Below are 26,153 nucleotides of genomic sequence, written 5' to 3'. Positions count from 1 at the left end.
GACGACATCCGGTCTCGGCTGCCGCTTCCCCGAGTCTCTCGCCCCCTGCTGCTGCCGGGCCCGCTCCGCATGCGTGGAGCCCCGGAAGCGGTGTGGGCCGACTTCGGCGGCGGTCGGGAGCCATGCTGCGGGCGCTGGGGACGGGCCTGGCGCGGGGGCACCTGAAGAAGCAGCAGCGGCGTCGGCGGCAGCAGGTACCGGCCGCGGCCGTTTCGTGAGGGGCGGCAGCTGCAGCGGCGCGGGCCGGGCTGGGCTGGGCTGGGCTGGGCTGGGGCGGGACAGTACGGGCGCCCTGCGGAGGAGGCCAGGGGACGCGGGACTGCGGGGCCTGGTGAAGCCTGCGAGGGCCGAGCGAACTGTGAGAGGCCGGACGTAGATGCCGGTGCCCGGGCGCACCAGCCTCCCGTTCCTGCGGCGGCGGGAGAGGAGCTGAGGTGAAGGGATGGTGACAGGGAGAGGACAGACCTGTCTGAAAGCACCGTATGAGCCGCAGGGAAACGTGCAGCGGGTCGGTCAGAGGAACAGGAGGAGGAACAGAGGAGAATAGAGTGGGATTGAAACACGGGACTTGGCGTGGAGGTGTCACCTGGCTTCTTCGAGTGTGGTGCGGAGCTTAGAGGTGGCCCTGTGGGAGCTTGGAAAGGCTGTTTTGCTCCAAATGACCCATTGATTGTAGATTGGCCAGAAGCCATAGAAAGGCAGTTGACTGAGGTTTATTTATTGATGCAGTGGTTTGTGTTCGATCTGTTCCTAGCTAAACCAACAATATTTTCTTGCCTTTCAGTTTCTCCTGAGCTCCTGTAGGCACTGTTCTTCAGGATTCCTTCCCAATGAGAGGATCCGGAACATTGGGATCTCAGCCCACATCGACTCAGGGAAGACGACATTAACGGAGAGAATTCTTTTCTATACGGGCAGGATTGCACAGATGCATGAGGTTGGTTTTCAGAAGACTCCAGAGACACCCTGCCAGGGCCGAGTGTATAACAGGAGGGCAAGGGGATAAAAAGAAATCTCTCCTTTACTGCAGTGTCCTCACTCTTTCAGAATACTTCTAATCTCATTTCAAGACTTTAATTCTTTACCATCTCCACGATAATTAAATGATTGAAGATATGTTTTTCTTTTGATATAGCCAAAGAGATAATATAGCTGTGAGAAACAGTGCATAGTGAGGTAATCTTTAGCTTCAGGTATGTTACTGTGTCAAATTCACAGTAAAGCATAATTTTCACAGACTTCTGATTAGCTTTTTCAGGAATGAACCTCATAAAAGGCAAATACATTAAAGTTGTAGATGGAGCTGAAGAAAAAGACTTGCTTGTAGCTCAAGAACTGTTGGCATATCTGCTTCACTGCATGAAAGATGATGCTCAGTATAGAAAGCATCACTCTAGCATGTGCAAGGTTATTGGTAAACTCTTGGACTGAATTTCCCCCAGCCCCTTTTTGGTTTTAGTACTTTATTATTATTCCTTAAGGTGAAAGGTAAGGATGGAGTTGGAGCTGTCATGGACTCAATGGAGCTAGAGCGACAGCGTGGAATCACAATTCAATCCGCAGCAACATACACCATGTGGAAAGACATCAACATCAACATCATAGACACACCAGGTAAGGGCAGTTCTGAACATGCTGGGATTGCTGTTCTTTCATGTATGCATAGAACATGGTGCTGTCTTTGTGGTCAGTAGTCGCTCAAGCTGAGCTAATGTGACTCTTTCTGTACAGCTGCAGAATGATTCTGTTGGCTGTTGCTCTTTTCTGCCTGTATGAAAAAACAGTTTCTCATTATCTTTTCTCATCTGTAAATAATGTTTTTTTTTTTTATTCAGGGCATGTGGACTTCACAATTGAAGTGGAGAGATCTTTGCGAGTTCTTGATGGAGCTATTCTGGTTCTCTGTGCTGTTGGAGGAGTTCAGTGCCAGACAATAACAGTGAACAGGCAAATGAAACGTTACAATGTGCCATTTTTAACATTCATCAATAAACTGGACAGACAGGGCTCTCGTCCAGCCAGAGCAGTACAACAGTTGAGGTATTTATCATTTAAAATTATTTGTGAAATAAATCTGAAGTATTCACATAGCAGGTTAAGGAAGAATATTGAAAAGGGTTTTTTTAGATCTGTAGTTGCCAACTAGAGGGTAATACCTGATTTGAGAAGAAATCTTGATCTGACCTGTAAAATAACTCAATTTTTCAAGAAAAACAAATGTTAGTGTCAGCTTGAGCTTGCAGTAACCAAAATTTTGGGGTTTGATATTTATTATTTTGATGGAACTATATTTGGAGCCACTTTGAAAATGGCTTTTTAATTTTTTCCTAGATCCTGGTAGCAAATGTACTGCAGCTTACAGGAGGGAGATGACATAGGGTGGGATGATTTCTAGTTCGGATAACAGAAGTCTTACTTGCTCCTTACCTGCAGTCTCTCTGTGCCTAATTTGATCTGTGAGATCAAATGATCAAATAAGATGAATGCATTAATATGTATTAAGGGATAAGCAACTCCCATAAATCAAGTAATTTATCTGAAACCAGTTTGCACGGCCTTCTTTCCCATGAAAGTCACTCAGTATATCTATTGAGATACAGAGGGCTGGCTGTCACTCAGGTTAAAATGCAACTGGGCATTTTTCATCAGTATTGGTAGATTTTTGGCACTGTCCAGAGGAGAAATGAGAGTGATTTTGTAGGAGCGATATGTTGTTCAAAGACCATCTGGAGCACATATATAGAAATTACTTTTTTTTTTTTTTTTCTTCTTGAACTGATTTGTATTTGTTCTCTTTTTCAGATCCAAGTTAAAACACAATGCAGCTTTTGTTCAGATTCCAATTGGGCTGGAGGGAAACTTTAAAGGAATTATTGATCTCATTGAAGAAAAAGCTATATATTTTGATGGTGAGCTTGGGTAAGTTTTGAAACTTGCATATTTCTTAGCTAGAGCTGGCATTTTTTGCAGCTACCTGCAGTTTCTCTTCAGAGATGAAAAAGCCTGCTCTTTGGGAAGTTAGGGATGTGGCTTGTGGTAGTGCTGAGATATGGCCTTTCAGCTCTTCAGGTTATGGCAGAATGATTCTGCAGGGTCGGGTTTAGTGATGGGCAGTGGCGGCATAAATTGTGTGCTAACTGAAGTAGTGTGAATAGCCACACTTGCCAGCCTGAGAAATAGCAGACTTGCTTTATAACGGGAACTGATAACATGGGTTTGGCCTGAGTTTCTGGGATGAAGATAAGATGTGGGTGAGGTTGTTGAACAGGTTACCCTGCATCCTTGTAAACTCCCTACTATGAGTGGGAAGAAACCTGCTAAATCATCAAAGATAACATGTTGATATTCTTATGTGATTTCTTACCCCTCCACCAATATCCATGTCAAGAATGAATTTTCTTGGTCAGGCAGGTCATCACAATGATTAGTGATTGAAAGGTTGGTTCATACGGTATTCCTTTAAAGTGGTTATGTTATTTAATGTGTGTGTAGCCAGAATCTTCGGTATGATGAAATTCCAGCTGAATTTAGAGCTGAGGCTGCAGAGAGACGTCGGGAATTGATTGAATGTGTTGCTAACTCAGATGATCAGCTTGGGGAGCTGTTTTTGGAAGAGAAAATTCCTACACCTGCTGAGTTAAAGGTAACTTTATTGTGGTGGCCCTCCCTATAGCACTGTTACCTCACTGTTTTCTGTCCCTGTCTTCCTCCCTTTCTCATCTCCCAATAAAAAAGTTCTTGAAGTCTTGAAGAGATTATTTTTGCTTGAGTTCTCTGGTGTGAGTGTCACCTCCCACAGGTGGACACCCACTTCACTCCCTGTTGAGGGCCTGTTCCAGATTTATTTCTTGATTTTTCACTGAGAAGTCTGAGCTGCTGTGTGCCCTTCAGGGACCAGCGAATGGCTCAAAGATAGAGCTAGTAATTTTGTCATTCTGTTGCCTTCTTCTGTTACAGCTTGATGGTTTTGACTTACTTCATGTCCCACACCAAGTCAGTTGTTGAGATGCTGTAAGTTGTCTTTGTGCCTAGGAAATCCTGCCTTGTTTTGTATTTGCATTGGTTATGTTCCTCTGAAGTGAAGAGAGCAGTACATTAGAAGGAAACTGGAATGATTTGAGTTGGAAATGCTGGAGGAAATAAATCTAGGACATAGTACAATTTTCAAAAAAAGGAGAGTCACATTTCTTGAAAGTGGGGGGAAATTGGGACATGATTAATTTTAAAATATTTCAGATATGAAGTGGCAGACATGCCAACAAAAAAGGATGCTCACAGAGGTAATGAATAACATCATTTTCTGAATATCAGATGGCTGTAGACTAAAAGTTACCTGTTCTTGTGACAGTTTGATGTCGCTGTTTCCTCAAGACCATGTCCATGTAGTAAAAGGTGGCAGGGAGGCCTAGGAAGGTCAGCTGTGGTTACACAGTCTTTGTGGAAGTCCTGCCACTGTTCAGTCCAGGATGAGGTCTGTTGTGCAGTTCCAGGGAGGCTGGACAGCAGGCTAATGTGTGTTCCTTTGCTTAGGCTGTTCTGTATCAGACTTGGCAAACTGCACATACTGTTACAGATCATTACATGTGATGGCAGCCTCTTTAGGGATTATCATTGACTAATGATGCCTCTTGAGGTACTGCAGTATTAGCTTTAGGCAGGACAGGTGCAAAGCTTGGCTATCCCAGCATAAGCGTAAGAGAGCCTATGCTGCATGTGGACCTGCTTCTGCTGAGCCGTGAGCATAAAGTTAACCTGAGGACATGTACCCTTGCAGAACAAGTGCTAAGCTGGTTTGCATTCACTGCTCAGCCCCATGGGGTGGATATGTAACTCAAGACAATGACCTGTGGCTGTTGACATGCAGCAGTCTGCTGGGCTTTGTGCCTTGGTACACACTAGTGCAGGGGAACCATACCAAGGGCTAGATCTAAACATGGCTGTTTTTTCCTCTTAATGTGAGGAAAACACATTAAGTGCTCAGTGCGGGGATTTTTGTGATGCAGCTTGCTGTTTGCCACCACCTCTTGCTAATGTCAGAAGTTAACTTAAGCAGTAATCTCATAGTGCCCGCTGTTAATAGTTATTCGTCAAAAATTGAAACTGCTGCAGGAAAGCAGTTGCTGATGTGATTAAATGAAAAAGTGAGGTGTGAAGAGCCTCGCAGGCAGATGGCTTTTTCTAAGGGAGCTGCTGTTGGAGATAGAACAGCTTGGTTTTGAGCAGTGATGTTGCACAGAGTCTCCCTGGGGCCTGGAGCCTGCCTGACATCGCACTTTCCACTTCCTTTTGCTTTTCTTTGCCCACAGCTGGGAGCTGAAGAAGACAAGCTGAATTGAGACATAAACATTATAAGCATGAACTGTTTCTCTGAGTGGAGCCTGCTAAGCTAGCTGAGTTTGAGTCAGATGTGATCACTGAGGTTGCTGCTTTAAAAAATAGGTTTGAAATGAAAGTCCTCTTCTAAATATCTGGCTTGTTAGCAGTGCCTGATTGCCTCTGTGGTTGTCCTTTCCCTGTTAGGGTTTGCAGTGCTTGCTTGCCTGGAAGTTGGTTGCTCTCTCTGTTGGTAGAGGACTGGCAAGCCCTCAAAGCTGACGGGTGTTGCAAGTCCTCTAAGGTTTGGTTATTTGAATCTTCCTGACCTCTGAATTTTGATTTCATTTTAACTTTGCTACAAACCTTGGTTTTGGAGGTGTTTTGGTTGGGGTTATTTTTTAATTGGTTTAGCTGACCTACTGGTGATTAAAGTCTCAGGAAGAATAAACGGGAATATGTATACCAACTTGGCTTGAGACAAAAGCACAAGTTTTTTTTTTAAAGTACCAAGAAAACATCCCTCTTATTGATAACCAGACATTTAGTTATTCCATTAATGAAATGTTACTTTATGAAGCCTGAGCTATTCCTGTTACAAAGCAGCTCTTCTCTACTTCGATAAAGACAGAAATGTAATAGCAGTTTGAGATACCTGTAAGGATCTGTCCTTCACCTGGCAGAGGGAGTGGTACTGGTGTGAATACACTATTGCTGTAAGAGGTGAGAGATTTTTAGCAAGAAGCTGTTTTTAATAGCTCCTGCTGGAAAGAAAATCTGTTACGGAGACACATTTGTCTATTCAGCATGTCTCTGCTTCCCAGTTCTGAAAGCCAATTAATTATAGCTCTAATGGCTGTAGTACTGCAGATGCAGGTTAATTTGTACTAATATGTCCCTGAAGATGGATTTTCTTTCAGTGGCCAGCAGCCAAGTTTCCATTGGAAATATCTTTTTGTGGAAATGATGCTAAGTATCACTCCTGGATGCCACAGTCATAGCATATGATGTTTGCTGAAGATCAGCTGCTTAAGCATCACCTAATTTGCTGCTCTCCATAATGCTGCACTTAAGGAACTGATGTGCCCCAGGTATTCATTCGGGCACTCAGTGACTATAATCTTTATGTGAAAATAAAATTACTTTTTTCCCTGAGGTAATTGTTGATGAGGACAAATTGCAGTCATGTTGCTTTGTTTGAAAACATGTGGCCTAATAACAACACTGGGCCTCAGCACGGCCATATTTCCAATGTTCTAGAGAACAGACATGGGCAAGATGAGCAGAATTGATGATGTAGGATTTTTACCTTGTATTATTTTTGTGAAGTCATTACCTCAACAAATTTAAGGAATCACTGTTCTCTCTGTTAATTAAGAAGATAGCTTAGCCATCTGTCTTTGGGTACTTTAAATAACTCCCAGGTTAGATGATATGGTTAACTTGCTCTGTCAAGGAGAATTCATTTCTTTTAGCTTATCAAAGATGATAGGAGCTGCATTTGGTTGGAGTGGGGGCCTCGGTAAGCACAGGTAGATGGCATCCTCTAGTGGCAGGGAGAGGTGGGACAGAAGTGGCAATCTGTTTCAGTAATTAATTCCGTGGTGGGGCATATAGTTTCTGTCCACCTTCATGGAAGATATCTACGATCACTGTTATGGAAGCTGTTGGTTCTCAGTTATACTTTGCAATATTGTGTAATGCTTTGGTGAGAGGTGCTGAATAACCATGAGATTACCATGCAGTTTATCTTGCTCAGTTTGCCAGGATATCCTGGAAGGATTCCCAAGACACTTGGTGCAACTTCAGCAGGTCTGTAGATGAATGTGAAGAGGTTCTTCAGTTATGCTTTTAAAACATCGTTCATAAAAAAGTGATGATTCATTCAGCATGGCACTTACCCAAATATCCCTTCCCTACCTAACTGCCTCTTTCAGAAGAGTTTTCCATAGTTTAAAGAACTATGGAGATACTGAAGCAGCTCCTTTTACTTTCACAAATTTAAACATGTATTGTTTCCTGACATCAGCTAAACAGGGGGAATGAGGCATCCAAAACAGAAATAAGGAACCCTGACTTTACCAGCAGAGAATCAAGAAACTCTTTCTGAGTATTTGGAGGTTATCCTGGTATTTATCTTAGGCATTTTCATTTTTAAGTTGGATTTAAGATGAAGGATAAAGAAAATCTCACAGAATTCTCTAGAATTGTGGTGGGCAAGTTTTATGAGAAGCACTGCTTAGGGGTTGTACAGGAGACTGTGTGGAGGTGGGCACTTTACTCCAGGAGTAGAGATGATCAGCAGAAAGACCATCTGGCTGCTGCTTGGTTGGTACTGCATCAGACTTCTGAAGTTGTTGCAGGAGGAGAGTAAAGCACTGGTATTTTCCAGCTTGCAATCAGAAGAGCAACACTGAAGAAGTCCTTTACCCCAGTACTTGTGGGAAGTGCTTTAAAGAACAAAGGAGTACAGCCATTGCTGGATGCTGTCCTGGAGTACCTCCCCAATCCTTCAGAGGTTGAGAACTACGCTATCCTTAACAAGCAGTAAGTATAGTGGCGAGCATATGGAGGGGTCTTGCAGTCTGGCTTCAAAGCAGTGTAATATGTAGCAGGCAATATTAACAAAATCCATGATCATTTCCCATTTGTATTAAGTAATGCCACCATAATTTTGCACAAACTGCTAAAACTAAGGAAGCTCATCTCTCATTTGAGGGTTTATGCTAGTATTTTTAACATGTTACTTGTTAAATTTGAAAAATTATTATCTGATTAGGTAGTTAGAAATTAATGGCAACCCTTAAACTCACACTTACAGCAGTGCGTAAAGAGCATTTTATTCTTTGGATGTGGTAGTTGAAGTAGATGTACCTTCACAATTAAATAGCATGAAACCCAACATTTGAGCCAGTAAATTGCCCTTAACATTTCAGTCGTAGCTTAGAGGCGGTCATCAGGTCTTCATAATGTCCTCAAATTGTTCAGACAGTATAATCATAGCTGAACAGAAATGGTGCTATAAATACAGTTTATGACTCCTCCCTGCTGCTATGCCTCTCACTGCTCCTAATGTCTGCCTGCAAAATAGACTAAACTTCACATGTTTTTTCACATTGTTTTTTCACATTGTCAGGAGAGATACTGCAGTGTCTCTTTCTTCACTCTAAAACCAGACTTGCCAATGAGTTGTGTCTGAGCGTATGATTAATTGCTTTCAGGGCAAAGTAGTTGGATGATACGAAGGACTAGTGAAACTTGTCATGGTTTTGTCCTCCTTTTAGGGATCTGCTGCAGTTTCTCTGAGATGCTTTCTGAGCATATGGGAGCTGCATATGGAAGCTACATTATGTCAGCATCTTTAGGCCTCTCTTATAAACCTGTGAAACTGAAGGCCCTTGGGACTTGCTGGGGTAGGGCTTATGTTTTAAGGACACTGCTATATTTGCTTCACAATGTAAACCCCCTCTTCATCCCTATTTTTAAGGGATTCTGAGGACAAAACCAAGTTCCTCTTGAACTCTGCTCGAGATGATTCCCAACCTTTTATAGGCCTTGCTTTTAAACTGGAGGTAAGCTGTTACCATTTTCCTTCCTAATGCAGCAAACCCAGTAGAGAAGCAAAGCATTTCCTGCAAAAGTTGATTTATGCAAGTTCTACTTGCAGCAAGCTACTGATGGCTTGTCATTAATGCCTGGGAAATGCCTTTCATTTTAGGGGAAAAGCACACATTTAAAGCTTTGTATTTTCAATGTGCCTGTTTGTGCATGTGACTGCTTTTTCACTTGGCTGCTGTGTATATAGTAGGGCTAAACTGAAAGTTTCTGGAGAATGGATGTCCAGAGCATTACCTAGCTAATTTATTCAGTTGCTTGCAAGTTTTCCATGCTACCAAGATCTGAGTTCTGTGGAGCAGAAATTGTAATCTCATTGTGCTAACCTTGAAGGAGAAGGGAAGGTATTCAGATTCATTGTTGGTGATTTCAGTAGAAAACAGAATGAGTCCAAAAAGATGGTACTACCAAAACTTCTGTAGACAAACAAACAAAAAAGTCAGCTTATATTTAAATTAAATTTTATTTCTTTTTAAAAACCGCTTTCAAGCGTAAAGTCCACTAATGTGTCGAACACTGCCAATTTAGAAATTTTAAAATGGGTTATGTCCCTCAAATATTTCATGATTTTCTTAGTTAAAACCTGAAAATTTGGGGGTTTTGTGGGCTTATTTCAGATACTTTCAGAGACAATTCCTGGTTTTGTTTGAAGTTGAAAACAATGGAATGCAAGAGAGTCAGAGGGGAAAAAGTACACAGTTTTAACCAAACAAGTTGTTTGCTACCTAGGGAGTAGCAGTTCAGATTTCATATGGATAGGCTGGCTAGATTGGTAGGTAGCGTACGCCTCTGCTGGGAACATCTAGGAGTGGTAAAGCTGGTGAAGTAAAGAAATTGCCAGGAGATGCCAAGTTCCATTCCAGGGAAAGCTGAGACTATGTCAAAAAAAGTTTCATTTACGTATCCAGTATGTAAATTCAAACCAGAAACATTTAGTCAGTCAGCACAGATGATGCTTTGAATAGTAGTAGTTTTGTCTCCCAGAATTACTATATCTGACTTCTAATGAATTTTTATTCCAGGCTGGACGTTTTGGGCAGTTAACCTATATTCGCGCTTATCAGGGGATGCTGAAGAAATCCGATTATATATATAACACTAGGACTGGGAAGAGAGTGCGCGTACAGAGACTTGTCCGTATGCATTCGGACAACATGGAGGTGAGAGTGAGAGGTACAATCCACATGGGTTGCCTTTTGAACTGCTCTCACCAAACGAGCTGCCGGCCTTTCAGCTATTTCTGAACGATGTGATATGTGAGAGTTCTGCTTTTGTTGTTAATTCATACTTGCCTCTAGCACTTAATAGTGCTCTGCAAGAAACTGGAATGATCTCTAGTATATTACGTCCACTGAAGTGGAAGAATCTTTGCCCGAGAAGCATTATCAAATGGCTTTGAGGTGATAGGTAAAGAAAGCCAGCTGTGGTATTATCCTCATACTCCGTATTTTTGGGAGAGGGGAAATAGGATTGGCAAAATACATGCCAAAGTTTTCTTCCACATGATTCCTGAATACAATTCTGAAAACAGCTGCAAATACCAGTCTTTCCTGTTCAGGATTCCCGAACTCTATAGGTGGGTCAGGACTGCCTGATGAAACATACTATGTTGCTTGCTTCACACCCTTAAACTAGAGTAAGTTAGCATCCAAGCTGAGGTATCTTTTTTGTGCTTTGAATAAAGAGAAAAAAGATTTACAGAGCATTTTATCAAACCTTCAATTTTCAAAGGAGCTTAACTTCAGGCATTTTAACACATTATTTATGTATCTTCTTAAAACCAGGTGTAGGTTGTAAGATGCCTTTCAGTGTTATCTAAATAGTAAACTTATCTTTCTTAAGGATGTAAATGAAGTTTATGCAGGGGACATATGTGCGCTGTTTGGAATAGATTGCGCTAGTGGGGATACATTCACTGATAAAACCAGTACTGCCATTTCCATGGTGAGTACACCTTTTCTTCTGTATGCCTCATGCATTGAAATCTGCCAGGATTTTGTCGTATGTTTGTAATCATCTGTTCGGTCTAAATATTTTCTGATGTATATACAACCACAAATACTTCTTGTGACTATTTGTTATACCTCAGGCTTGTGACTATTTGTTATACTCAGGCTTCAGCCTGAGTGTATGGAAGCATGGTATGGGCAAGAGAGATAACACACCCGTTTACTATGCTTGAAATCAAATACTATTTCAGTGTTAGCAAACTGTTAGAAGTGGATGCTGTTACTCAAAAGGATTAAGCTATGTATTTGTCTATGTATTTACATACATCAGTTTGGGTTGTTTTTTTTTTTTTTTTTATTTATATATATTTACATATATATAAATATATATAAATATTTATATATATTTACAAAATCTCTCGGGAAGCAGACTTCTCACCAGTGTGAAATCCAGTACATTTAGGAAATGGTGTTGCAAATACTGTGGCTGCCAGTACAGCATGCATTATGTTACAGCCTTGTAGTAATCCTTGGGAGAGTTACATAGTTTTGTTACACTATGATACTAGATACAGGGTAGATAAGTAAAACAGTCATACCCTGTTTGTAAGCCTGGGTTCTTGTGACCAAACTGTTCTGGAGAAATGACATCAGCAAGTGTAGTGGAACTCAGTTGTGTGATCTCTTCCTTTATGGCCATTGCAGGAATCAATCCACATCCCTGATCCTGTCATTTCAGTAGCTATGAAGCCTTCCAACAAGGTAGGAGGAGTCTGAATCAACCTTCTTCTGACTGAGTTACCTTCCTTTGCTGCTTTTATAATTTTATGCAGGTTTGCAGTTAAATATGGAACTGCAGACTAAAATGAGCAGTGTTTTCAAATGTTTTATCTGAAGTACTTAATATATCATTCAGATAACGCAGCATGTGACTGCATTAAATGATATCACTTAGCCATAAAGAAGATGCACATCTTTGACCTGTGTAAACATGGACTCAAAGTAGCTGGAAGGATAAATACAGTTACAAATGTGTGGCTGTGTTTCAGAAAGTAACCTCATGAGAGTCAGAGTGCTAAGCAGTTAATAGGAAAAATTTCAGGCCTTTTTGTTGTGCAACTTCTGGATATTGAGTTAATGTTTTCTTGCGTGTGTAATTGTTTTTCAGAATGACTTTGATAAATTTGCAAAAGGCCTGGGCCGCTTTACAAAGGAAGATCCCACTTTCAGAACCCATTTTGATGATGAGAGCAAAGAGACCATTGTTTCTGGAATGGGGGAACTGCACTTGGAAATCTATGCCCAGGTAATGTGGGAAGCAGATTCTATGGATTCTACTTTTGCTGGTTTTCCAATCAAGAATTCTCCTTGCTTTCTGGCTGCGACCAGAATCTTATCTGCAGATGGCCTAACTGATGCCAGTCTTTATGCCCGATTTTGTAATTGGGCATCAAGTTTACAAGATGTTTGGAGGTGTACAACTCCATTTGCTTTAGTGTAATCAGGGTTATCATGTGACAGCTATTTTGAGATCTTCCCAGCAGAAAGCACTAATTAATGTGAATGCTAGCTGCTTAGGGAAGAGTTTAACTTCTTAGCTTTTGAAGATTCTTCCTCTCCAGTGGTTCTATTTTGAAGCCTTGTAAACTGTTTCAGTGAAACTTATGCCTGGAATATTTTTACTCTTTGGTTCAAATCCATTAAAAATGTATTAAGCACTACACTTTGCTTTAGCAGCCTTTGCTTATAATTAATTTTATTGTTGGCAGTTTCCTACAGGAGAAATACTCTGTTTCTGTGGTTTTAAATGTGTCATTCCATAATAAGAAATTATGCAGGCAGGAGGGAATAGTTAGTGGTTTATTTGTTTCTTTCAAGTTGATGTCTGTATTTTAGTCTAACACAATAGATGTATCTGAAATGCCGACAGAATGAATTAAAAATGGATTTTGTCTTTAAAAAACTTAAATTTGAGTAAAATAACTAATGCTGTTCCCTTTTCTTGTATCTAAAGCTATAGGCCCTAAACAAGGTTGCCTGCAAAATGACAGTTAATAATTTGTGATGTTAAAAAAAACACCAAGAAACCAAAAATCATTCCAACCTCAAACCTAAAAACCTGGTTAACCCTGATTAAGTTTCTCATGTCAGAAAAGATCTGTCAGTAAAATGATTTCCAATAAATTGTTCCAACTGAATAATTATGTATTTAATTTTCCCCTGCAGCGAATGGAAAGGGAATATGGTTGCCCCTGCACCATGGGAAAGCCAAAAGTTGCCTTTAGGGAGAACATCTCTGCCCCTGTGCCGTAAGTATTCTTTCTGGTAACACAGCTTATTTAAATATATTTTGATGCAAACTTTGATTATGTAGCAGGAAAACTGCCCTTTGAATCATCAGATCAAAGCACAATGTACAGGAAAAGTTTAGCTGAGGAAGAAGTCAAAGTCCTTAACTTCTTCGTACCTTGGTTGTGTATCATCATCAACTTATCTGGCCTCCATTCAAACGATTATTGTAGCATTTGAGCTTCTTCCATTGCTGTATAGGGTGGTTCGTTATTCCGATGCATGTTTCGGCTGACGGCTCTCCCGTGTCACTTGAACACCATGCTGTGGGTGCCAGAGAACTGTCATTTGCCAGGGAATGATCTCCTGTGGATAGAAAATAACACTGTAGAAAGTGGTATTTACTTTGGGCAATACCAAACAGGAATTTACTGCTGCAATACAGCCATACCTGGCCTGAGTATAAGTACTTGATCAAGCAACAGCACAGGGTAGGCACCGTAACACACAGTCCTGTGACCTGTCCAAATATCTGAAGGTCTCCTGCAAGTTTTCTTTCAGCCTGTGTTGTGCTCCATGCTTCTGCAACTACATTTTTCTTTCATCTCAGCAAGTTTTGCAGCTTGAGCATGTCTGTGTTGGATTTCCCCTCTTATTGTTAGTGCTATTGCTATTTTGGGACACTTGCCCTTCACTGCAGAGCACAATGAAAAACCTGTGCTTTTGTTCTGCAGTGAGTTAGCTACTGCTTCTCTGGAATCTTTTCTTCATGGAAAATTTAGGAACTAAAAGCGCTACAGGTGCCTCGACTTGAGAATGTAGTGGGGTAGGAAGCAGTGGAGCTGTAAGTGGGAGTGAGATCTCTATTATCAGTGGATGATTTATTACAGGAGGTTGTAATTGGTAACTTCTCTTTCAAGTTTTCTGTATTTTTCTTATGAAAACACTTGCTCAGATCTCAAAATTATGATGGAGAATAGCATCCAATGTAAATGCTGGTTTAGGAACCAAAGTTTCTGCTGCTTTCTTCCATGAACTGCTGGGCTAGATGATGCCTCTCTATACTGGTCCAGCACTGCTGTCCTCTAGCATAGAAGCGCTCCGTAGCTCCAGCTGGAATGCAGCTAAGCAGTCCTGGATGCAGGCAGCTGCTGCTTCCCTTTATCTCTGGCCAGTTTGGCAGTAGTACCTCCCTGGAGGAGAGAGCCATGAATGACCAGTATATTGAACTTCTGCCATTCCCAAGAAGGCCCAGAAATAGCTGAAAATTACTGTCTGCTCTAAAAAGGTCTTTTTAGAAATGAAGACTTTACCTGGGACACCATTTCGTGAAGTAGAATCATGTAGTCAAATTCAAGATACTCATCACTTCTTTTCTGGAAAGACAAGATGAAAAGGGCTGAATGAGGGGCTTCCCCTTGCCTTAAAAAAAAGTGACTCAGTTCTCTTTGAAATACATCAGAGAATTTTTATGATAACCAAATGAAACAAATAAAGCAAATGGAGCTTAGTCACTATAACAAAACAAAAAGATACTGTTTTCTATTTCTGTGATGTCAAAAATTGCACTGGAGACTGAATGTGGAACCTGTGCTAATTCCTCCCTTAAAGAAGCTAGATTTATCTCGGGAACTCATTTGTGAAGGCAACACCTGATTCTAGAAGATGTCAATTTAACCCAAATAATACTAAATAAAATGGTCAATAGGATAAGAGGCTCTACAAGTTACCAGTGATTGTGTGACTGACAGTGCATACACTGGCCACTGGAACATGCTCTTTATGTATCTGTTGTTCAGGGAAAAGAAAAGGAACAAAATTATCGAAGAGAAATGGCAGCTGGTTTACTTTAATAGTCTTATGTCTGCCTTGTCCTTAAATTCATCTGGTTTGTTAAAGAGGGTTTTTTTAATCTTGCTCATGCACAGCCCTGCAGCATCTGTGAATTGCTTTAAGATAGCCATCAGAGGGAGCAAAACCTTAACAAACAGTGCTCCCAGAATGAGTTTCTGCATTTCTTTCATCCTCAGAATTTCATGTGAATTCACTGTCTGTTCTGAGTGGCAGAACATTTGGGCTCTAAAAGTCGGTTCTGAAGAATCCTGATCTACTGGGTTTTCTAAATATGAAACCCTTCTTCTTTACCCTAGTTTGCATACTAAATTTCCTTGAATTTCAAGTTGACCATCCCTGTAAGAGTTATTCTTAACTTATATGTTCTCCAAATAGAGAAGAATGGGGAGAATCTACCATTAAATTCTGTTAATTTAAAAACAAACCCCAAACCTGCTCTAACACAGCTTTTCTGAAAGCAAGTCACTTTATTAGTTAAGCCTGTTCCAGGCAAGACATTTCCAAGGCCTGTTGATAGTGGCAGCTAGTAACTGACTTAATTTGAACAGCTACAGTGAGATTTTCCAGTTATTTTTATTGCTTAGCTTAGGGCAGATCCAGATCTGCTCAAAATAAACACTTCACTTGTAACCACTCAGAAATAAGTGAAAACACAAAATATTTTGCTCTGAAGTATCCTAACCCTACTAACTGTAACCCTACCTCCCCCCCCCCCCCCCGCCCCAACCCCCCAGATACTTAAAAATTAGTAAGTTTGGAGAGAACAAAGTAAACCAGCTAATAATGAGAGTGGAATTACATCAATGCTTTCTTTCTTGATTAGCATTTTGTGGTGAACTAGCAAATGGATGGAGACTGCAGTAGTGCAAACAGAAGCACTGTAGATTGTTTTACTGAATCTGAGGTGCAGCCCATTGCTATTTGTTTGGACACAGCTATTGCAGAGACATCAAGCAGTATTACTGTGACTGATTGCTAGATCATGGTGTAGATCAAGATATAAAGGACAGTATTCCAATGCATATTATGCAGATGCAAGAACACTGTCAGATTGGCCTGCATTAAAGATGGAAGGCAGGAAAGTAATATAAAACTGTAATCAGTGTGATGACCTTAAAGCGGAGAGTCAATTTTCTTAACTGAGCAAATGTAAAATGCTGCTCTTGCCAAGAAAACATGGCTTCTATAAGCAAAATTATGAAGAGAAGTGATCTAAATAAACACTGAAGAATTTATGATTTGTTAGAGAGAAGGATTAGGTCGAACAAAAACTAAACACTGGCTTAAAAATGAACCAGACAGAGAAGTTAAGTTACATCTGAGGTTTCTTGCTTAACAGCTGTAATCCAGTACATGCCACAACTCCTTAGCTCATAGATGGTATTTTTCTTTCAGAGCGTTGATGATAACTTACCACTTGCTTCACATGTTTAATTTGGGCAAGTTGGAACTTAGTGTTCTCAGTGGAGTTCTGCCATATCACATAGCCAGAGGCAACCCATGCTAGCAGCCGGATGGGCTCCATTTCTGGGGATGTGTTGCCGTGGTTGTCTGGCAAACAAAATAAATAACAAAGCAAAGTTCACAGAGTTGCAGCCATTAACAGAACCTTATCACCTAATAGTAAGGTTTGGTGCTAAAGTCACTTAGGTTCCTCACTGGGTGTCACAGATCTTCTTTATAATTGTGGAAGAGCTGCTGCATCACCGCTGTTTTTCTCCCACTTTTTTCTCTTAATATACATTCTATAAGGTCTTCAAGGCAGCAGTTGCTCTAAAGTAAGAGCAGACCCTAGTACTAGAGCGGGGGTGTCTGATGTACTATGCCAAGGACAGGTGCAAGCAGTAAGCAGTATGCTGGTAAAGGAAGAGGTGGCAGTAGCAGGTGATTTTTCAAGAGAAGTCACATATAAATCATATAGAGGTTGTGTATTTCATAAATGGTCAATAAAACTACTAGTGTTGTGATTGACACACCACTGTGAATAAGATAAAGTGAGTCAGCATGTGTTCAGAGTAGGGCTAATGGCCCGATCCCCCTCAGCTCTGGCTTTCATAGTAGGGGTCCCATAGGGATCATGGACCACTACCAGCTGAGCTTAGGTTTGCTTCTGGTGATGGAGATGTTGCCTCAAAACCTTCCTTCTTGTCCAAACCCCTTCTTTGTACCTGGTATGTTTTCTGCCACAAGCTCTTTTTCCAGGCTCTTGATTCGATTGTAGAATATGTTATCTGCTTCATCTGTGTTCTTAAGTTCTCCTTCAATTGTGAATTGCACATCTGGAGCAATGTTTTTGTTGCCCATATGATGAAGAACCTCAGCTGTGCAGTTAACAGTACTGTCCTGTTACAGAGTTAATTATGTGTATTAATATTTGATTAAATAGACGTATAATATTGGTAATCTGTAGTTCTAAAATTTTTGTTTTCTTTATGTAGTTGCCATTTTTCTCTAAGTCTGGCCCATACAGATTTGCTGATTATTTAAGAAACGGTTAAATTCATAGTATATCTATGAATATACTATAAGGGCAGTTTTCTTTCTGCAGTGACAGAAGGGGCAATCATTGTGGTGCAAAAGAATGTTACTTGGGCTCTTCGGGTGGAGTAATGGGTTCAAATAACTGCAGTTTTCAACTGAATGACACTGAAATGTCCCTGTGATACCTCAAACATTTTCTTGTGTTACAGTGGTAGGTACCAGATGTTCAGGGCTTTTATGGTGAAAGAAATGGGGGTTCCGTTATGGTAAAATTTAGCTTTTTTTTTTTTCTTCCCGATTTGCGGTATAGAAAAATCTGAACCGTGATGTCAAGTATTATTAACTGGTGTGTCCACTGGCCTCATCTAGGATCAGCAGCATAAACTGCTGCATTTTTATTAGGTGCCAGTAGTGCCAACTTCTGCCCACAGAATGTGTTAATTAAATACATGTGAACTCACTTTGTCAAGGACATCTTCTAACACCAATTCCAGATAGTACTTACGCCCAACACCATCAATGTCCTAAATAAGAAAAACATTAAGAACATTTATTTTGTGAAATGACTTTGCATTGTGTAAAATATTCTAGTTACTGTGAAGTGCTGCAATAGTGTGATTCTCTACAGGGTCTATACAGAGATAGGATATTCTAGTTTTTCCTGCCATGTTAAGATCACTTGTTTAATTTGCACCTGATCAGTACCTCTTCATCCATCTCCATTCTTGTATTCTACGTGTTTGTCCAGTATTTGGGCTCGCTGTGTCTTTCTGTCCAATAATGTGCAGCTTGGCTTAACACCGAAGTAAGTTTTAACTGGGTTCCTTATATTAAGCCTGTGTGTGCTGTTGCCTTTCCGAGGCAGCCTTGCCCTGCTCGCAGCCTGCCAGCCGCCCCCTCCGAGGCGATACGCGACGGCCCTGCCCGCCTTCGGGAGGCAGATAACCTGCCAGCCGCCCTCTTCGAGCTCCGGCCCGGCGCGGCTTCCTGCCCCGGCTCTCCGCCCGCCCCTCACCTGCCTGCGGCCGCTGCGAACGGCCCGCAGCGCCAGGCCGCGCCCGGGGCTCCCGCGCCGGTAGCTGAGGTAGCAGGCGGCCAGCGCCGCCGCCCGGGTGGCGGAGTAGTGGCTCGGCGGCAGCTCCATGGCGAAGGGGAACCGCTTCCTCCTCCCGCAGGAAGCGACCGGGGCGGAGCGGGGCCGCCCCGCCGGCTGCGGCTCACACCCCCGCGGCGCCTCGGAGCGGAGCGGGGCCGGGTCGGGTTTGCCCGGGTCTGGCCTCTCCCCTCCAGTCCTGGTCGCTGCGGGGAGCAGCCCTGACACACGAGAGTTATTCCACCGCCCAGGCACCGCACCGAGTGCTCACGGGCGGAACCGCTGGCAGCCCAGCCGGTGGGACCGCGGGCAGATGTTCTGGAGAGGATTCACATCTCTCCAGGTTCGCTTAAAAAAATCGTTTGCCAGTTCGTGTTCACAAGCTTTTTCCCTGATTATCCCCTTGTTCAGCGTCTGTGCTTAACATCAAAGTACTTTGTGGGTGGAAAATTCAGGTATGTGCAGAAACAGCAGTAAGAATCTTGTTACTCAAGTCAACAAAAGCACACGCCTAAAGGTAAGCAGGCTTTATTAGCGTTGCTTGCCGAGTCTGTGTTTTGTGAGATTTAACTCACCGCAATCTCTCAGCTTCCCGCTTGCAAGATGAGTCCTGGTGCTCCCTCTTTGGGTGCTAAATAGCCTCAAGCTGTTTAATCTGCTGTTACATGGCGTTTAGCCATTTTGTTTACACAGAACCAAACAAAATAAAACAACATGAAGAATGGGAACTTTTTTTTTCTGTAGAAAACTGGTTTGTGTAATGAGTAACACGGTTTTGTTCCTAGGTTTGAGTATACGCATAAGAAACAGACTGGTGGAGCAGGCCAGTATGGCAAAGTTATAGGTGTGCTTGAGCCCCTGGATCCAGAGGACTACACAAAAGTAGAGTTTGAAGACAGAACCATTGGGACAAATATTCCAAAACAATTCGTGCCTGCTGTTGAAAAGGTACAAAATATTTTTCTGTGTGTATAACATATAAAAAATACTGGTTGTTTTCCTGCTATACAGTCCGCATTTACTGTGACTGTCTTACCCAAGGCAAGGCAGCTTTTCCCATTACTTCAGTGGAAGCAGAAACATTTGTGTGGTTTTTCTTCATTTCTGACATTCCTAGGTTTTCCACTTAATTTAGAAGCTGCAGTTTGTTTTCTTTGGTGGTGTGTGCTTGCTCTATTTACACAGCAGTGCCTCCATACAGAAGGTAGGCTTTCCTGTCTTGCAGTCAAACAAGCCTCCTGTTGAATCTGCTTTTTAATGGCCCCCTTCTGCTTCTGATTGTGGCCCCACGATTCTCATCTCTAACCCTGAAATATGTAACTTTTTTTTTGTGACTTCTCTGAGGCCGGCTATGTAGGAAACTGTAATTAAGCTGGATTTCCTACATGAATTACCAGATGTTCTTTATTTTTCTCTCTTCTTCAGCCTTCCTCTTTGCCTGTCTCTCTGAAACTGTATAACTTGCCATGTCCTAATTTAAGTAGTACCTACCATGATCCTTGAAGTCTTACAATAATGGATTCACCCAAAACAATTCCTTCATTGCTACATGATGCAACACTTAAAGATTTTTGCCAAATCCTTGAAAAAGCCTGCAGTCTTAAAGACTCTTGTTCTTTAGTTAAGTGGTTAGAGTAGTTCTTTCCGTAAAGAGCATTCTTTTAGGTTTTGATCGTACAGTCTCTTACCAAAGCAAAGTTTTGAGCTGAGACATTTCCTTTTCTTGTCCTTAGCTTGGTACATGATTTCTGTTTTTTAAAAAGAGCAATATTGAACTGAGGTGCCAATGAATGATAGTACAAAGTTTTCAAATGCTTGGGAATGGGAAGTTTTCCCTGCTGTTTGTTTCTCCCATTATCTTACCAAGCAAGAAGGTCCATTGGGTAGATGCAGGTTTGCTGTTAGATATCATGAAAGGTTTTGGTGGGTTTTTTTTTGTTACTACTGCTTCGTTTTTTAAGTTTAATGTTTTTTTGCAGGCTATTGTTAATGCTGCTCTTTTTTTAGGCTTTGTTTTGGTCTACAGACTGCTAACTTGGGAGATGTTATTCACAGGGATTCCGAGAAGCATGTGAAAAAGGTCTAGTGTCAGGGCACAGGATCTCAGGAGTGCGGTTTGCCCTAGAAGATGGTGCACATCACATGGTGGACTCCAATGAAATCTCTTTCATCAGAGCAGGAGAAGGAGCCCTGAAGCAAGGTATAAATCTGGTCATTTGGATCTGTGGTCCTGCTCGCTTCCTGATTGTTGGAGCTGAATCTAATGTACTCATTTCTATAGGTTCATTGTTTGCCCGTTGTCTCCTATGGATACACTCAAAGTTTAGCCAGTTGTGTAGAGAAGAATATCTGCAAGAGTTTATAGAAATTTTAAGGGAGGCACAATAGTTCTTTTGGTTATTTGGAGAAATCCTGTTTATAGTACAGAAATACCAGCAGCTTCATTTTTAGACAGTTACAGAAAGAACATTTTATCAAACTGTGTGCCTTCTGGCATTGCAGTCTCAGGAATGAAAGGCAGGGGAGCTGAAATTTCACATAGTTGATTATTGTTTTCCCCCACTGATGTGAAAAGCACTTAACATTAACCATAAAACACCTCTTTGATATGCACAGGGGTACCTTGAATTACATCAGGCTTGTTCTTTTATGTTTGATTATTTAATTATTTTTTCCCACTCCAGCTATGGAGAATGCCACTGTGCGTATACTTGAACCCGTTATGGCGGTGGAGGTGATGGCACCCACGGAATTCCAAGGAGCAGTGATAGCTGGAATTAATCGCCGCCATGGTGTGATCACAGGACAAGATGGCGCAGAGGATTACTTTACTCTTTATGCTGAGGTTTGTGTTGTTTACTGGTTCCTGACCTTTCCTTTCTTGTGCTGCCTTTCAACTCCCTTTACTGTTTTACTTCCTGTCTGATGTATGTAAACTTGTAGCTGTGTTTTTCCGTGGATGAACATGACATTAGTTTTTCAGCAGATAAGTACTGTGCAGTGTTAGTAAACCTATTGTAGATTTGTCTTGCTCCAGAGAAGCCAGTTTACTGACCTAAAGTCAAATGATGGCAGAGAAAGAAACAGCACCCTGGTTGCTCAGGATGGGCCAGCTGTGCTACCCGAAACAAATCTGGGCAGCAATACAGGCACACAGAGCTCGGGGAAGATCTTTTTGTCTGCTGTCTTCCTTTAGCTGTTGCCTGCATTAACATCATAATTGCAGATAAACGCAAATTACTTGTCGTCAATGTTCCTTTTTTTTTTTTTTCCGCAAAAAAAACCTGTGTGTTCTCAGCAGGTGATGAGGTAAATCATCATTTGCCTTAGCTAAGGGCAGGCTACACACTGCATTGCTTCTGCTTCATAAATTGTTTAGAGGTGCAGTCTTGAGTTATTTCAAGCTTAATCTCATGCTTGCTGTCACAGACTACTGAATCTGGGGTATTTCAATATGTGGGGCATTCAGACTCTGATGGAATTTTGGGGGTTTCCTGCTGGAAAAACGTTGTGAATACAAATCAGTTGAAATAAGAGGTATTTTACAAAAATAGATAATTAGATCACTGCTGTTTAAAAAGAGCACCAGATTTTGCTGACTCTGCAATTGTAATTGAGATTAACTGGATGATAACCAAAGTTAATGGAAAAACATCTTGTTTTTACAAGAAGAGTATTTTGGGATTTTAGGTGCCACTGAATGATATGTTCGGATATGCTACTGAGTTGAGATCTTGCACAGAGGTATGTACTCACTGGACTTTCTGCTAAAACATGTTTATTTCTGTAAATAAGTATGCTAATTTGCATCATTGTACACAGTGTATGCAACAGTAAAAGCAATAAGAATCAAGTGCAGAATCAGAAAATAAGCTTAGAGGTTTTGCTGTTACGTTAACTGTAGCTTTTTGAGTAGCATAGCTATCATTAGCTGTGTCATTTCTGGCCAGAAAATTCTTTCATGCTTTGAGGATAGAAGAGATTCAGAGTTGTAAGCGATACAGAGTGGTTGGTATCAGTAAAGGTATTAAATTTACAGGCTAGAAAAGTTTAGGCATGCGCCTCAAATTATGGATGTCTGCAGGTAGAAGAGATTTTTTTGCAGCAGTGCCAGAAAGTTAAGGTGTCCTTTTTTTAGAATCTGTATGGCTGTAGTTATATGCTCTTTGAATGCATTTGAATTGGGTGAGTCTGTGTGTGACATAATATCCACTGTTCCACATCTGATGACACAAAAGTGTTGGTTTTCTGTAGGCCTTCAAATGGGTTGGTATTAATACCACAGTCACTTTTAGGTTTGAAGAAGAATTGTCACACTCATATGGTAGGAACCACAGGTGATCTTAAAGTCTTGTTCACAGGAACAACGTCCAGATACTGTGTGAGTTTGTATCTCATATGTATGTGCCTCAGTACATGATGTATGGTTCGTCATACACACTTACTGCATGTATTTCACAGATGAGGATGTGGCCTGCTAAATAAGTTTTCACTGTTTGTGTCCTTACCTTGACTGTTCTTTCTCCAACTCTACAGGGAAAGGGTGAATATACAATGGAATACTGTAAATACCAACCCTGTTCACCCAGCACTCAAGAAGAAGTAATTAACAAATACCTCGAAGCAACAGGGCGACTCCCTGCAAAAAAGGGCAAAGTCAAAAACTGACTCCTTTCCTCTCGTGTATGTTGAATGTTTTTTCACAATATTCTCCCAAAGCTCCATTGCCCAAGCTGTGGCAGCAGTCAAGCCCGGCTGGATAAGTGCAAGCTGCAGCAGGGCTTGGACTTGGCATTTCGTCGTAGTATCCTTCCTTTGTGGTGTTCTCAGAAGCCACCAGGTGATTACACAATTGTTCACATGTAAATGCTACTCATTAACAAAATATATAAATGTTCAAACACAGATGTTAATTTGTCTTAATCCATTTGTAGTAAAATAATTTTAATTTTTTACTTGATACATCATTATTTTGTAATTAGGCCAGTTCCTGTTTCCCTGGTTTTGAAAGTTTCAAAATTTTTATTCAGGAGACTTGGCAAACGCTGACCTGCTGGGCAGGTATGGGGGATAAGCCACAACCCCATGCTCAGCGTTCTCTCACATGTCCTCCAAGCACAGATCCTTCGGCACTTCCAGCATCCCTTCCAGAGAATGAATGTCACTTTTCCCTCCACATCCTTCAGAAACCATGCCAGAAGCCTCCAGAGTCTTTCTTGTCACCAGATCTGCCTGTCGCTGAGAGTAGGGGGTATTTGAAGAGGATTGAGGAGAATGTATATGTAGAAGTTAACTCTTTCTGACACTGTGACATGTATTTATTTTATGGCCTTGCTTTCTTGTTAGAGAACTAAACCAAAGTTTACTTTTCCCAGAATCTTCCAATGAAGAGGACATGTTACTGCTGATGCTAGCTTGGGAATCATTTGAATAGTTCTTGGTCACTCAGAAGAGAGCTGAGACAAGGGTACTATAGTTAGGTGAGAAAGAGTAGTTATCATTATTTACTTTTTTGTTAATTGCTACCAGTGGATCCATACTGGGGTTTCTTTGCATGGTCTCCCTTCCTGTCTCGCTCAGCTTAACAATATTTTTGCAGACTTCCAGTAAACAGAGAATGAATTTCCAGTTCAAAACTAGCCACATTCCTGGCACAGGATCAGGGTTGATGGTTACCAGACACAGACAGAACTGTAGCAGCTGGGCATCTTCTCAGCCTTTGCAGGCAGACAGTGAAAATTACTTACTTTAACCTCAAGAACAGTGAGAGGTCGGTCATGGGTGGTTAAATGCTGTCTAAACACAGGCAAAATGTGTATGAGTACGATTTGCTTTGGGCCAAATCCTTCTTGATTCCCTTACACTCATAGCTTTGGTTTTGTGAGAATACTCAGCTGGGACTTGTTTCTCAAAAAGCCCTGCAGGTTCTTGTGACATTTGGAGATTTTTTTTTAAGCAAATACAGCATGTTTACCGAAAGTCGAAGATGGCTTATAAAAGCAGAATCAATGCAAGGAAGAAATGGGTAGTTATTATTTATATATATGGCTTCTATGTTGTGCTTGGTTGAGGCCAGTTGTGCAGTGAATTCCTTGCTCATGGGTGCATCCAGGGGAGCGCTGGTTCTCTACAGACCTGGCACAGTATGGTCGGCCCAGCTCAAGCACCGGGAAGAAAATCTGTGGGTGAGGGAAGGCTCACAGGAAACAGGGGGCACTGGAGGTAGGGTGGAGAGCGAGAGCCTTGGGACACCCTGGCCTTTGTTTCTTTGAGCATGATGGGGCTTTTATTTAGTCAAATTTTAGGTAATGCTCACATTATGTCATAGTTAGGTGAACTCTTCCTAGCAGCAAAGAGGGAAAAGAGTGATTCCTCTTCTCTTGCCTCTGCCTCTTCCAAACAGGCTCTGCGTAGGTTTTGTAGCATGGAGAATTCACTGTGAACCTGCCCAGGCCTTATCTCAGACCATGTCTGCATTATGTAACCAAGAATTTTGCTGTATGATACTGGGTTCTGGCCCACTGACTGAAATCTTGGCCCTAAAGAAGCTGGTGAAAATTTTGCCTTTGAGTTCCAACAGGTTTGCTACTTCTCCAGAAGTTACGGTGCAGCTTCTCATCTGACATGAGTTTGTGTTGCTTATTAGTAATCAGTTACACCAGTCTGGCAAGTTAGAAGTGCCCAATCCTCTCTTTGGTGTCTGGAGAGCCTCATGAGGTAAGGGAACTGAACTTGCAGTTAGTTAGGTGTGTGCTAAAGTAGAGCCCCAAAGTGCAAAATCTATGCTATTTTACTTCTAAAAAATGTTTTCATCACCAGTTTCTTTAAGAAATGTTGCCATTACAAGCTCTGATTTCATGCTTTAGATGATGGAGAATGTTTTACCAGCTTGAAGGAAAACACCAGGAGTATGTGAAATGCTGCTTCATGAAATTTATTGTAATGCCTGTTATGTGCTGATATAAAAAGCTTCAGTCAGTAAAAGTACATTGGACTGTAATACACTTGTGTAAAATGCCTGAATTTGTGGGGGTTAACAAATCACCTGCCTAAATAGTTAAAGCTGTCATGTTAAGTATCTTAAATCATGGTTTCCAGTTACAGATCAATGATAGCGCAATGTAGCACAAATTATAAAGAACAAAATCATCCCAGAAACAGGCCGTGTTTCCGGAAGGAAGAGGTACTTACTGATAATGAGTTAATGTAACCTGGGAGAAATCTTGCTCATGGGGGGAAGAAAAAGCAAACTGGAGACAGTTTAGCACTATCTGAGCAAATGGAGACAAGGCAGCAGCAGCTCCGCTGGACCGCAAGTGGAGATTTGGGCATGATGGGATAAAATCACATAATTACCAGAGGACTTTGCTGTGTTTAGGATAGGCACAAGATGTAGCAGCTTTAATCCACGAGCTATTTGATGGTGTGTTCTGCACCCCAAACCCCACTGTGGAAATTCATCCGTACAGAGCTGTCCTGTTGGCAGTTTTTTGTTCAGGGAAATAGAAAGAACTGCAAACACAATGCTAGTGCCCTCAATTTCTGCCTGAGCAGCACTG

At 41.5% G+C, this 26,153-nt stretch overlaps 2 protein-coding genes across 2 annotated transcripts; one reads left to right on the top strand and one right to left on the bottom strand.

Moving 5' to 3' along the window:
- The first annotated feature begins 45 nt into the window (after nucleotides 1–45).
- GFM1 (G elongation factor mitochondrial 1) lies at nucleotides 46–25,594 on the top strand. The gene is made up of 18 exons (XM_057421803.1): nucleotides 46–194; nucleotides 785–937; nucleotides 1,482–1,614; nucleotides 1,836–2,040; nucleotides 2,803–2,919; nucleotides 3,493–3,643; nucleotides 7,706–7,860; nucleotides 8,801–8,885; nucleotides 9,951–10,088; nucleotides 10,771–10,872; nucleotides 11,583–11,639; nucleotides 12,046–12,183; nucleotides 13,104–13,186; nucleotides 19,380–19,542; nucleotides 20,650–20,794; nucleotides 21,279–21,439; nucleotides 22,285–22,338; nucleotides 23,131–25,594. The coding sequence occupies exons 1-18, from the start codon at nucleotides 123–125 to the stop codon at nucleotides 23,260–23,262; spliced, it is 2,244 nt and encodes a 747-aa protein (XP_057277786.1). The 5' UTR covers nucleotides 46–122; the 3' UTR covers nucleotides 23,263–25,594.
- LXN (latexin) lies at nucleotides 13,211–18,711 on the bottom strand. The gene is made up of 6 exons (XM_057421828.1): nucleotides 18,517–18,711; nucleotides 17,963–18,025; nucleotides 17,189–17,363; nucleotides 16,435–16,571; nucleotides 14,480–14,542; nucleotides 13,211–13,532 (listed from the first exon to the last, which is right to left on the bottom strand). The coding sequence occupies exons 1-6, from the start codon at nucleotides 18,643–18,645 to the stop codon at nucleotides 13,437–13,439; spliced, it is 663 nt and encodes a 220-aa protein (XP_057277811.1). The 5' UTR covers nucleotides 18,646–18,711; the 3' UTR covers nucleotides 13,211–13,436.
- Nucleotides 25,595–26,153: the final 559 nt, after the last annotated feature.

The sequence above is a fragment of the Pezoporus wallicus genome, unplaced genomic scaffold, assembly GCF_028554395.1.
Source record: "Pezoporus wallicus isolate ANWC-B61680 ecotype Strahan unplaced genomic scaffold, APGP_CSIRO_Pwel_v1 scaffold_7402, whole genome shotgun sequence".
NCBI classification, from domain to species: Eukaryota; Metazoa; Chordata; class Aves; order Psittaciformes; family Psittacidae; genus Pezoporus; species Pezoporus wallicus.
Note: the sequence above shows the minus strand (reverse complement) of the source record. Positions and strands in the feature narration are given on the sequence as shown.